Here is a 13,872-nt window from a genome sequence, read left to right as displayed (position 1 = left end):
ACTCACCCACTCACACACTCACACACTCACTCACACACACACTCACACACACACTCACCCACTCACACACTCACACACTCACTCACACACACACACTCACACACACACTCACCCACTCACACACTCACTCACACACACACTCACACACACACTCACCCACTCACACACTCACACACTCACTCACACACACACTCACACACTCACTCACACACACACTCACACACTCACACACTCACACACTCACTCACACACTCACACACTAACACACTCACTCACACACTCACACACTCACTCACACACACACTCACTCACACACACACTCACCCACTCACACACTAACACACTCACTCACACACTCACACACTCACTCACACACTTACACACTCACTCACTGGCACACTCACTCACACACTCACTCACACACTCACTCACTCACACACTCACACACTCACTCACACACTCACACACTCACTCACACACTCACACACACACTCACACACTCACACACTCACACACTCACTCACCCACACACTCACTCACTCACACACTCACTCACACACCCACACACTAACACACTCACTCACACACTCACACACACACTCACTCACACACTCACACACTCACTCACACATTCACACACTCACTCACACACACACACACACACTCACTCACACACTCACACACTCACTCACACACTCACACACTCACTCACACACTCACACACTCACTCACACACTCACTCACACACTCACACACTCACACACTCACACACACACTCACTCACACACACACTCACACACACACTCACACACACACTCACACACACACTCACTCACACACTCACTCACACACTCACACACTCACACACTCACACACACACTCACTCACACACACACTCACACACACACTCACACACTCACTCACTCACACACTCACACACTCACACACTCACACACTCACACACTCACTCACACACTCACACACTCACACACTCACTCACACACTCACACACACACTCACACACTCACTCACTCACACACTCACTCACACACTCACACACTCACTCACTGGCACACACACACACTCACACACTCACTCACTCACACACTCACTCACTGGCACACTCACTCACACACTCACACACTTTGGGGGGGGGGGTCACACGTGCGGAACTCAATGTGTGTGACCTGCCCACCCGCGTGGCGAGCAAGCAACTCACAACGCAAAGGAGCGTCTCCTTCGCGTTACGCCGTGACGCCTCGTGCTCCACCAAGCTGCACGATGGCCTCGTCGTGGTCGCGCTGGGGTCGTGGATGGCGTGGGGAGCTATTTGATTTCTAGTTCATCATATTATTATGCTTTATTTTTATTATTTCCCTTCTACGTGACTTTACCGAAAGAACCAAGAATATGTCGGGAGAATTGTTTTATTTTTATTATTGATTTTTTTTCCCTTCTACGTGACTTTACCGAAAGAACCAAGAATTTGTCGTGAGAATTGTTTTATTTTTATTATTTTATTATTTCCCTTCTACGTGACTTTACCGAAAGAACCAAGAAGATTCATCAACGCTGTTCGGCGCGGGTTGTGGCGGCAGGGAGCCGTTGCCTCTTTGACGAGCCTCCTTTGTCTTCTTGGTTCTTTCGGTAAAGTCACGTAGAAGGGAAGTAATAAAATAATAAAAATAAAACATAATAAAACAATTCTCACGACGTTTCGGCCACAACGCAAGCAGCCATCCTCAGGCGAAGAATGAAACACCCCAAGCTTGGAGCGTATATTTAAGCTGGGTTAGAGGGGGGGGAGGTGGGAAGAAGAGCGCCTAAACAAAATAATTTGCATATCAAGAGAAATGCAAATTATTTTGTTTAGGCGCTCTTCTTCCCACCTCCCCCCCCTCTAACCCAGCTTAAATATACGCTCCAAGCTTGGGGTGTTTCATTCTTCGCCTGAGGATGGCTGCTTGCGTTGTGGCCGAAACGTCGTGAGAATTGTTTTATTATGTTTTATTTTTATTATTTTATTACTTCCCTTCTACGTGACTTTACCGAAAGAACCAAGAAGATGAATCCCTGCAGTCACGAAAGCTTTAAATCGAGCCTCCTTTGGTTTAGAAACTCGGCGAGTGCCCAGCGAAAGCAGTGAGCGCCTTTGCGAGTGAGACCTGCCATTCGCAATGGTGACATTAACCCAATATAATGCAACGTGCTGTAATTAACCATTTAAAAGCACTTTGCCAATCCGCTGCTGCATGAAAGCCTTTCTTGTGCCGTTTCACTCGTAGATGTTCGATGATTCTTGGTCATCTTCTTGGTTATTTCGGTAAAGTCACGTAGAATGGAAATAATAAAATAATAAAAATAAAACATAATAAAATAATTCTCACGACGTTTCGGCCACAACGCAAGCAGCCGTCCTCAGGTGAAGAAACAGGTCTGTCGAGAAGACAGCGTCTAAAGAACCAAGAAGATGAATCCCTGCAGTCACGAAAGCTGTAAATCGAGATTCTTGGTCAGTTTGGGTTGGTGAAGGATTGATCCACGACCAGATTAGATGTCGCTCTGCTGTTGCTGTTAGCCGTGACCGGGATTCAAAGTCAGGCTGGCGGGTTCACAGGGCAGTGCGCCAACCACTACAACACCAGTTCAACACGTAGTAGGATTTCGTGACAAATATGATTAATTCTAGAGGATTTTTTTTGGGGGGGGGTGGCTTATATCTCGTGAATATAACTGCGTCGTTAAACCCGCCACCACCCGACACAGCCATTTAGCAAGCGTTGTCACGCACACAAAAACGTGCTAATTAGTTCAGCAACACCGGCGCAAAAAAAGAATCCCGTGGACAGCACAAACGGCACGTGAACAATGCAAAAGTGTCCGAGACATCGCAGAGAGACCTTGCATGTGTTTGCAAAGCGAAGCGCCCGTTGCTGACACCGTCACGCACCGAAGGCCTCGGGGCCGATCCTGTGGTCGAGTTGTTTTCGTGTTTGATGTGTGTCCATTGCTCGTGCTCGTGTCTCATTTTCCCCGTTGCTTTGGAGTAAACATTTGCCCTGCTCTATTGTGCCCCCCCCCCCCTCGCCATGCCTTCTCTTCCAGAGACCTGAGGTTCAACCGGATCAGGGAGCTGCCCGTTGGGACTTTCCGTGGCCTCAAGGACCTCACCACCCTGTGCGTCCCTGTCTCCTACCGCTCGTCACCAACGATGCCTGCGTTGTGCAGTGGACATAGTCAGCCACGACGATGATTGCGTCCTGCTGATAAGCTTGAGCTGATGTGTTTGTTTAAACAGACTCAGGCCCGGTAACTGTAATGGACTCAAGGTTGAGTCCAGCGCAGTATGTGCTAACTGTCCTGGTTGTTCAGTAGGGGAGCGATCGCTTGCAATCGCATTGTTGCGCGTTCAAACCTTGGTTGGTGGTTGACTCAGCCCATCATCATTTTTTTTGGGGTCGATAAAGTGAATACCACTTTGTGGAGAAGTCAACAGTGGTTGCCTCAGAGCTGCAAATGAGCACTGTCCCAATATTCATCTGAGAAAGAGATAACTTTGACTTCTGACTTTGCTTACGAAGGTTATGCTAAATGCACGACAACAACATTTGGCACTAGCAAGTAAGTGACGTTGACACCACTGCGGCAATTGTGCCAGGCTGGGTACGTCTTGACGCCGCATGAAATGTCAAAGGCTCATTGGCAGGAGGTCACGGGACAGACGCAGGTGTTACGGGTGTTATGATTTATAGCAGGGGTCCTCAAACTTTTTAAACAGGGGGCCAGTTCACTGTCCCTCAGACCATTGGAGGGCCGGACTATAGTTAAAAAAACTATGAACAAATTCCTATGCACACTGCATATATCTTATTTTGAAGTGAAGAAACAAAACGAGAACAAATACAATATTTAAAATGAAGAACAAGTAAAGTTAAATCAACAAACTTGACAGCATTTCAATGGGAAATATGGGCCTGCTTTTGGCTAATGAGATGGTCAATGTCCGGTTCCATATTTGTCACTGCTAGTCGTAACAAGTGATGCAAGTGTGCATCCGTTAGTCTAGATCTGGTTGGAGATTTCAAATGTTTCATTCTGGAAAAAGTCTGTTCACAGACATCAGTGCTGTCAAAGATGGTTGCCATTTTGAGTGCATGGTTCCTGAGATGAGGATATGTCTCAGAGGGGAGAGATGCATAGAAATTATGAAGGCTGCTTGACTTGAATGCGTCTTTCAGAGAGTCACAATTCTGCAGTTCAGCCAGTTCCATTTGGTAAATTGTATCCACATTTTCAATGTCAATAGAAAATGGGTTACGGAAAAGCTGTATGTCCTGTTCATGGAGATGAAGCTCTTTAAATCTAAATTGGAACTCCTTTTGCAATTTTTCCAGTGAATCCACACATGTTTTGTTTGGGAATGCAAACAATGGTTTTTCCGCTAACAGATTTTAAGTTGTGGGGAGATGGCAGAAGTTTTCCTCCTTCACTTGTTTGATGAGAAGGCCTAATTTTACTTCAAATGCTTTGACATGTGATTGCATATCACAGATGAGCTTCCCCTTTGCTTGAAGTTGCACATTGAAACTGTTGAGTAGCTTTGTTACATCTGTCAGAAAGGAAAGGTGCCATTTCCATTCTGCATCATTGAGCTCTGGTACTTCTTTGTTTTTTGAAAGCAGAAAAGCTGTAATCTGTGGAAGTAAGTCATAGAAACGTTTCAAAACTCTCCCTCGACTCAGCCAACGGGCTTCTGTGTGGTACAGAACATCTTCATAGTCAACATTTAGCTCAGACAGATTTTCCTGAAATTGTCTGTGGTTTAGTGCATGAGCTCTAATGAAGTTAATACGATACCACAATTTTCATAACAGAGTCCCACTTCAGTGATTTACTACACAGCGCTTGTTGGTGGATGAGGCAGTGTATGGCTATTGGATGAGAATGGTTATGTTTGTCCATCTCTTGGTTAATGCGAGCAATTACTCCTTTCTTAGACCCCACCATGCTAGGGGCACCATCAGTTGTCACACTGGCTAGTTTAGCCCAGTTCAGCTCCAAACCATTCACAGTTTGGCAAACCTTTTCATAGATATCCTCTCCTGTAGTTGTTCCTTTGATGCTTTGCAGTGCAGCAAGCTCTTCTGTGACTTCGAAATAGTCATTCGTCCCACGAATAAAAATTAAAAGTTGTGCAGAATCACGAACATCATTGCTTTCGTCGAGTGCCAAGGAAAAATAGGAAAGTTTTTTTGTGGAGTTTTGCAAATGCTGATGCAAATTGTCTCCCATTTCTTCAATCCTCCGTGTAATTGTAGGTCCTGAAAGACTCACTGTACTAAATAAATCGGCCTTCTCTGGACACATCTCTTTGGCAACAGAAAGAAGGCATTCTTTAACAAATTCTCCCTCCACGAATGGTCTGCCAGTGCACGCTATTAGCTTGGCAACTTGAAAACTTGCTCGCAGTGATGAAATATTTAGCTGCTTCTGCTTCACAAAAGTATTTTGCTGAGTTGTTAATGTATTTTTCAGTTTTAATATTTTATCTTTTCTCACTTCTCCGACCAAACAATCATATTTATCTTTATGTTGAGTTTCATAGTGTCGACGTAAATTGTATTCTTTGAACACAGACACTATATTCTGGCATATCAGACACACAGCTCTTTCCTTGTACTGCATGAAAAGTAATCATAAGTCCACTGTTCTTTGAATATCCTACACTCCGAGTCAATTTTTCTCTTTCTTGACATCATTGTTTCCTAGGGAGTCAAAATTGCTATTAGTAAAATACCAATATATATATACAGCGCTACAAAAACAATATACCAGCAATAACTTTGCCCACACAGAGACATACAGACTGCACTGCCCATCAATGCAGTCTGATTGGGGGAACTCTGCTTTTACCCCAGGCTCACACTGGTGCGGGTGCCATTAAAAAGTTAATTACACCTTCAGTTTTGTTCACAGATCGCAGTGCGGTGGGCACAATGAGTGCCCACCACCGCAGCCCAATCAATGCGCACCACCGCAGCCCAATGAGTGCTCACCAGCGCAGCCCAATGAGTGCTCACCAGCGCAGCCCAATGAGTGCTCACCAGCGCAGCCCAATGAGTGCTCACCAGCGCAGCCCAATGAGTGCTCACCAGCGCAGCCCAATTAGTGCTCACCAGCGCAGCCCAATGAGTGCTCACCAGCGCAGCCCAATGAGTGCTCACCAGCGCAGCCCAATGAGTGCTCACCAGCGCAGCCCAATGAGTGCTCACCAGCGCAGCCCAATTAGTGCTCACCAGCGCAGCCCAATGAGTGCTCACCAGCGCAGCCCAATGAGTGCTCACCAGCGCAGCCCAATTAGTGCTCACAAGCGCAGCCCAATTAGTGACCATGGGCCGGATAAATGTCCTCGGCGGGCCGCATGTGGCCCGTGGGCCGTAGTTTGAGGACTCCTGATTTATAGCTTTGAACAGATTGTTGGGGCAAGTGTTGTTAGCGAGCCCTTATGGATCGCCAGCACGACGCCCGACCGCCTTTGTCTCCCCAGTGGCGATGTTTACACACCGCACCAGGTACTCATTTGAGGCTGAGTCGACCTACGGGAGGCTTAGGACCGGTTCAGATATTCGTCACCAGTGTTGGCCGTGATCGGGAATCAAACCCGGGTCGCGGGGTTCGTAGCGCAGCGCGCTGACTGCTACACTACCACTCCCTACACCGTTAAATGCACACGCTCACACGCTCACACACACACGTGGACACATGGACACACAAACCCAGACACACACACCGACAGACATTCCTTCAGCGTTCTCAAAAATATTCGTAGCAGGAGAGCCAGCCAAAGCACACGACACTGCTCATTAAGATTCAGCAGCACAGAACCATTTCGCATTAATACTGCTCGCCTTCTGCTGTGGCAGTTTCAAACTAGGAATGCGAGTTGCTTCTCTGCATCACTGTACGTACGTGGAACTTCTGTGCTGATCGGGGATGCGGGGGCAAAGGACATCAAACTGAACACAGCAACAAGCAGTTCTGAACAAAATGAGTTTTCAACCGAGATGATTTCAATTGTGCACAGCTCCAGTGGCTTGCTAATGTCGGAAGGAAGAGCGTTCCAGACGGCCACAGAAGCGCATCTGAAAGCGCGCAGTGCGACGAGACCGTCTGTCACCGTCGTGCTCACGGGTGGATGTTATTCTGGGGAAATGTTCACCAACAGGCGTGGACTGCGAACGGTGGTTTGCTTCGTTGGACAGCTTGACGTTTCACAATTTTTTTTCAATGCGTATGAGGAATTCTTGCAAATTCACCGACACGTTGTGAAACCCACATGATGTTTTCCGTCATTGAAAAATGTTGGTTCTCATCCATCGCATCCTGTTTCAACGAGTGCAACTCTCTGCTCTGTGGTCTCTGCAAATCCCTCACCTCAAAAAGCCAATTCATCCAAAATTTCGCCGCCAAGACTCCTCACCCACCCCCATGAACGAGGCCACGTTGCTCCGCTCACGCACATCCTGCCCAATGGCTCCCGATACTAACCCCGAATACATTGATAATTGTTTTTTTACCCTTTTATCTGGCAACAAGACTGACACCTTTTTTACAAGGAGTTATGTTTGCATAGACCACAATACCTGCAGTCATAATGCAAACAAAAAACGTAGCTCTGATAATGTATGCACTGTCCTTGAAGTTGATTGGTCCACACCCGAGACAGCTTTCCTTAGAGAGATTTGTGAGACTAGGCTCTAAAATGGTGTCAGTTTTGTTGCCAGATAAAAGGGTAAAAAAACAATTATCATATTTTTTCTTCTGGCAAGTGAGGTTCCAATGGTCCCGAATACATTGCAAAGATCGCACTCACCGCCTACAAGATCCTCCATGACTCTCCCCCCTGATCACGGCTGGCTACGTGCGGTGCGAGCGAAGTTCAACATCCATCTGTAGACTGTTTCCCCAACACTCAGGCTTTCTGTCGAAACCCCCACGCAACCTTTGCACACTGGGAGGTCGCTCATCCTCCTCTGCTGCCCCCCCCCCGCCTCCCCCTGCCCCCCCGCCCCCCCCCCGCCCCCCGTCATCTGAAACTCCATCCCACCAGCCACCCGTGCTGTTGGCTCCCCGCTCCTCTTCAAGTCCAGGCTCAGGGCCTGCTCGAGGCTGACCTCTCTCTCTCTGACATGTTCCCACGGTGTCTGTATCTTGAGATGTGGTCGCATTTAGGCGTTATATAAGTCCACACTGTATTTATTCTGTGATTCATAAGTAGCTATGACGCCATGTCCGGGAGCATTGTAGCAAGTGCCCCATCCCCGCAATGTGAAGATTGAACATTTATACTCTTTGGTTGTTTCGGTAAAATCGCATAGATATGAAAGTATTAATAGATCACGACGTTTCGATCGCAACACAAGCAACCGTCTTCAGGTGAGAGAGAGAAAGCTCCTGGAACAAGGTCTTGTGTAGACGGTCGCTTGTGTGGTGATCGAAACGTCGTGATCTATTAATAATTTTCTACCCACGTGACTTTACCCAAAGAACCAAAGAGCCACGAAAGCTTCAGATCAAGATTGAACATTGAATCCCCGATGGTCGCCAACTCAGCTCATCGTTCCTCCGCCGCTAATGAACAAAATGAGTACGCCGTGGGAAGTCAACGTGGTCCTTGCTGTGATGAGATCAGCTCCCCACCACGGGAATTGTGGAATTCCCACCACCGGCTCAGATCCGCCATGTATCGAGCGACTGCCCTCGCACGGCCGCGTTGGCCACGTGCACGGCTGCTTTGGTGACAAACACAATTAAGGCAAACGTTCGTCAAGTGACGTGCGTATATTCGTGAACAATTAAATGTTTAAATTTTAGTTTGCGACGACCGTGAGTGGTGACTACGACCGGTCACGGGCTGCTGGAGACCAAAGCGCAACCGACCATGCTGAGACGAAATTAACGAGTCTGAATGGAGAGACTGTCACGAAGGTCATTGAGAAACGTTATCAGAGGTTACGGTGCACCGTAGAACACCAAATATGGTCATTCCCAAATATATTATCCACATGAAAACATCGACCGAGTTCACTGATAGGCTGAGCTGATAATATCCACACCAACATTTTCACAACTGAGTCAACTGAACGTTTGACTGCTTTCGTTGACTGAGATAATGAGACTTGACTCAAATCCCACAAGGTTGTCGTAGACTATGGCTACGAATAAAAAATAAAATTGTGGACTAACTGAACACTAAATTTCGATTTAAAGCTTTCGTGATTGCAGGGATTCATCTTCTTGGTTCTTTCGGTAAAGTCACGTAGAAGGGAAATAATAAAATAATAAAAATAAAACAAAAAAATACAATTCTCACGACGTTTCGGCCACAACGCAAGCAGCCGTCCTCAGGTGAAGAACAGGGCTGTCGGAAAGACAGCGTCTGAATGAACACCACGAAGCTTGGTGGTGTTCATTCGGACGCTGTCTTTCCGTGGCCGAAACGTCGTGAGAATTGTATTTTATTATGTTTTATTTTTTATTATTTTATTATTTCCCTTCTACGTGACTTTACCGAAAGAACCAAGAATAACTGAACATTGCAGCACACACACACACAGACGCGCATATGGGGGCTCTTTCGCAGGAGTGGATTTCGCACGAGAACAACAGAAGACGGCCAGCACCGCACCTCCCTCTCCTCTGACCCCGAGTTGGCTGCAGGCCGCTTGCCTGGTTCATTAATAATCCTGAGCGGTGGCCCTGGCAGGAATGTAGGGTCATGAGCTGTGGCCGTTCGCAGGGGCAAGCGCACGGGCCAGGGACCGCAAGGGGCTGCTGGGATAATTCCAATGTGGTTATTTGTGGAGGCTTTATGCCGTAAGTATTTACGACTTTGTCTCAAATCCCCGTGGAATTGATGCTACCGCGGCATTTTTTTTAGTGGCGCTGTGTTAGATATGTTTGTATTACTTGTGTTTGTCTTGTAGAACATTTTTTGAAATTTTTTTCTTCTCATTCAGGGGGAGTGGAATATTTTTCTTACCCAGTGCGTAATACCATTATTATTATTGTTTACGATTACGCTTGTTAACTCAGGAAAGCCACACCGAGTCTTAAGATTATTTTTGAGGAGGGTCCTGCCAAGTTTTCGCAGTGTCGACGATATGGCAATTTGTAGTTTGAATTAAGTAATTTGCATCGAAATATTTTAGCATTGAGATGTTGGGCCAAAAGCAGTTACACTGTCGGATTTTTGTTGTTCTTTTATCTATGTGAGGAAACCATATAACCTGCACAAAACTCATGCAGAACAGGGGGGTAAACACACAGACTCCACGGATGAAGGTGCCATCGTCGGGAATTGTATGCAGGCCTTCTAGCTCGGAGGCACAAGTGTCACCACTGCACTGCTCTGCACCACCCAAAATACTTCCGATGACTCTCAAACACTTTTGGCGAGCCACACATTAACGCACACCTCCGCGTTATCCGAAAACAATGAAAATAATAATTAAGGCAAATATTTTTTGGTGACTGCATTCAAATTACGAACACAGAGTCGCTAGCTTGCAAATATCCTCTTCTCGTACACGACTAAAGATCTAAGGTGATCGCAGCAGTGGATAAGTATTGTTTGCGGGCCATTTCAATGTGGAAGGCATCAATGTGGCGGCGGGCCGTATGAAATGAAGCCGTGGGTAGTATCCGGCCCATTTAATTACACTTAAGTGGTTTAAAACTCAGATATTTATTTATCTATTTTGTTCAATCATGCTGCTGGCAAATGCATAGGCTGTGCGTCTGTGTTAAAAAATGCGGTCCGGTGGTTCCATCTCGGACAAGGTGTCCCTTTACGGTGGCAGACTGCGAGGCAACAAAGCAAACGGCAAGTGAGGGCACCAGACATTCCTGGCCCGGCTCTCTTTCGACGCTCATCGGCAGGAAACGTGACAAATGCGCGCAGCTGCCTGCCGCAAGAGATGACAACAGCGCGCCTGTTGAATTCCGAAAAACAAAATTCCCACCACGTACACCACGAATGTAGGCAGTAGCTGCAATTCCAGCTTCACCCCACGAATGCCTTTACCCCACTTTTTTGGCAAAAATACGTCAAAACGTTTTTGACGTATTTTTTATTTCTGCCGACTGCTTTAACGGTCGCACAAGTTGGCACCGCCGGTTGGAGCAGTGGAGCCTCGAGAGTCGTGAGAATGCGAGTTCATGTCTAGGTCACGGTCATCTTGGCCCCCCATTACTTTGATAACGAATTACATCGTCCGTGTGTGGTGGATAAAATTGGTACCACCTGGTTGAGGCTTCACCAACCTTGGGGGATGTCTGCAGTGGCTGTTCAATGGATGGGCTGGTCCCTGCCATAGGAATGGAGACAATCAGTGCCAAATGCTTATTTGAGCATGGTTTTTAATTAAAATACGATGGCGAAATATGAACTACCACGCCTGGTTCGATCCCGACCCTGACGCCTGTATATTTGGAGGTTGCACGTCCTCCCCGTGGTCGCGTGGATTTTTCTCAGGGTTCTCCAGTTTTCCCCTCCACATTTAGAATCAACAACCGTTTCGAGTATGTGGCTGCTAGAAATGTCCACGTGACACGCGACTTTGTTGAGCTGACATTTGTGGCCAGGTCGCTTCTGAAAAAAAAATCCATAGCTCAGTGGGAATTCGCTTGCAAAATAAAAAAAAAATTGTAACAAAAATAGTTTTGTTTATTAAATTATGCTTTATTCTTGCATTGTATATGTTGAACGTTTGACTATTTTGCTTTTAACAATTCACGACCATTGCGTGTGTTTTCAGGCTGCTGAACAACAATGAGCTTCGGCGAATACCACGGAAGGTGTTTGACGAGCTGGAGAATCTGCGATACCTGTGAGTGATTCTGTCAGGACGCTTGAATTTATTGTGGCAGGCAAAGCTCTCCCTTGGTTGTGTGCACATGTATGCCGTGCTATTCATGCCGAACGTACGACGATGGGTCCATGTCCGGTAGCCGATGTGTTGTCCGATTGTGCGCTGTCCAGATCAAGAGACACTTCTAACAGGAACGTCGCATGAACTCTGTCCTCCTGCTTCCTGCCAATCCTCCACCTTGGCTACTGAATGGCTTAATAACCCCAACAATCGCTTCTAATGTCACAAGTGTCACCTCGCCGCCGTACGAGAGGAGACGGTGGCGTAAGTGGTTAGCACACCACGCTACAAATCCCGTGGTTCAGTTTCAATTCCGGGCCACGCAAAACATGAGTGGAAAGTTGTCCTTCAAGCAGTCCTGGACTCCTAGACTTGGTGAATGTTTGCAAGGAGGGCTGGGCATGGTGCTGACTGCACCACCCACGCCCGCGCTGTCCTGGCACACATCGGAACCCTCCGGGAGCGCCTGCTCCAGCAGTCTCCTCGATAACCATCGCACTGCAGACTTCTACCTTCTCCCAATACAGTCGCCTGCCCTTCGAACTGCGGATTAAAGCGACATTGTGCTTCACATTCGATGTAAATCACCGCACACGTTGTTAATGTTCCACAACAAATAAGCACAACGCTAAATACACGTTTGTGCCGACCCACACCGATCAGCGTGGTGAAGTATGGTCAAAGGACCCCCATGACCGACACGGCATGGAGAACCCTTCATGCAGCAGTGGATTGAAAAAATAAAATCTGTATTTTACTAATTTATATTGCAGTAAAGGCTGGATATAAGCACACCCCTTGGGGGCAATGCCTTCCCACCACCAGTGCAGTGTAGGCGTGTGTTGCGGACATCAGCGCTGTGCGTATATCCCAGAACACTCGGCACATTCGTCAATAGCACCGTTGCATTGAGAGGAAAACAATAAATATAATAGACAACATTTTTGGGCTATGGCCCTCATTCATCGGACGTAATTAGAGAGGCCAGAGTGAATAAAGATTGGACACTTAACACCATGCGGCCTGATGCGATTTAATTACAAGCATGTTTCCTGATGAACAGTTCTTTTTACTTGGCATATAAATCGTTAGAATTCATCTGGGAGCGTTTTTAAGCTAATTCTTATCAGGCTCCATGGTGTAGGGTGCAGTCCAACTCTTACCGACTCAATCCCTCTGGCCTCTGTATGTGCTATGAAGAAGAGTCATTGCCCGAAACGTCACCTATTATATACAGGGACGCCTCGACTTACGAACGAGATAGGTTACAGATGTCTGTTTCGTAAGTCGATTTGTTCGTAATTCCAACTTTACTCCCGTCGATTCCAAACATGTTGTACGGCGTGTACACTAAACACGGGGAATGGCTGTAGTTGTAGATGCTGGTGGTTCTTCATGTTCTGCTGATGGAGATGCCACCACCACCGCCACCACCGCCATCTATTGCGCGGCGGTTGAACTTACGAATCTCGGTCCGAACAGGCAACTGGACATACGGACCAGGTTTGTTCGTATCTGTGAAAGTTTGCAAGTCGAATGTTCGTAACTAGAGGAGTCCCTGTACTTTTCATTTCTTTCAAGGCCGCAATGTGATTGACGAGGGTGTTGAGGTTTTGTTATTTGTGCTTGTGCAGCACTGCCAACACAGCAGCGTCACCAAATAATGTGTGCTTATATAATCTCTGCTCATATCCAGTGCACGCTGTGCCAAAAATGTGCTGCTATGTCGTGTCTGCGGTATCTAAAATTGCACGTCTGCCGTCAGCCGCGTGTGTTTGCCGGGCACATCTAGCGCGTGAGTCATGGCAATTTGCGAGAAATCTCTCCGCCTTCCCCGAGGTGAGAAGCGGGGGCGTCGGGTCGCGCTGTGGACATTTCACGGTGCCCCACCTGGTGGATTTTAAAATTCCGCACGCGGCGTGGAGGTCCCATCGCCATG

At 47.1% G+C, this 13,872-nt stretch overlaps 1 protein-coding gene across 1 annotated transcript in view; it reads left to right on the top strand.

The window, feature by feature from the left end:
• The window catches only part of LOC144935809 (peroxidasin homolog), an 88,808-nt gene that overhangs the window by 17,744 nt on the left and 57,192 nt on the right, over positions 1-13,872 (top strand). Inside the window, exons 2-3 of the mRNA XM_078862584.1 lie at positions 3,106-3,177; positions 11,820-11,891. Of these exons, the coding sequence (XP_078718710.1) occupies positions 3,106-3,177; positions 11,820-11,891 (144 nt within the window). The remainder of the gene's footprint in view (positions 1-3,105; positions 3,178-11,819; positions 11,892-13,872) is intronic.

Source organism: Lampetra fluviatilis, chromosome 14 (genome assembly GCF_964198595.1).
Source record: "Lampetra fluviatilis chromosome 14, kcLamFluv1.1, whole genome shotgun sequence".
In the NCBI taxonomy this organism is placed as follows: domain Eukaryota; kingdom Metazoa; phylum Chordata; class Hyperoartia; order Petromyzontiformes; family Petromyzontidae; genus Lampetra; species Lampetra fluviatilis.
This window is presented reverse-complemented; position numbering and strand designations above follow the sequence as displayed.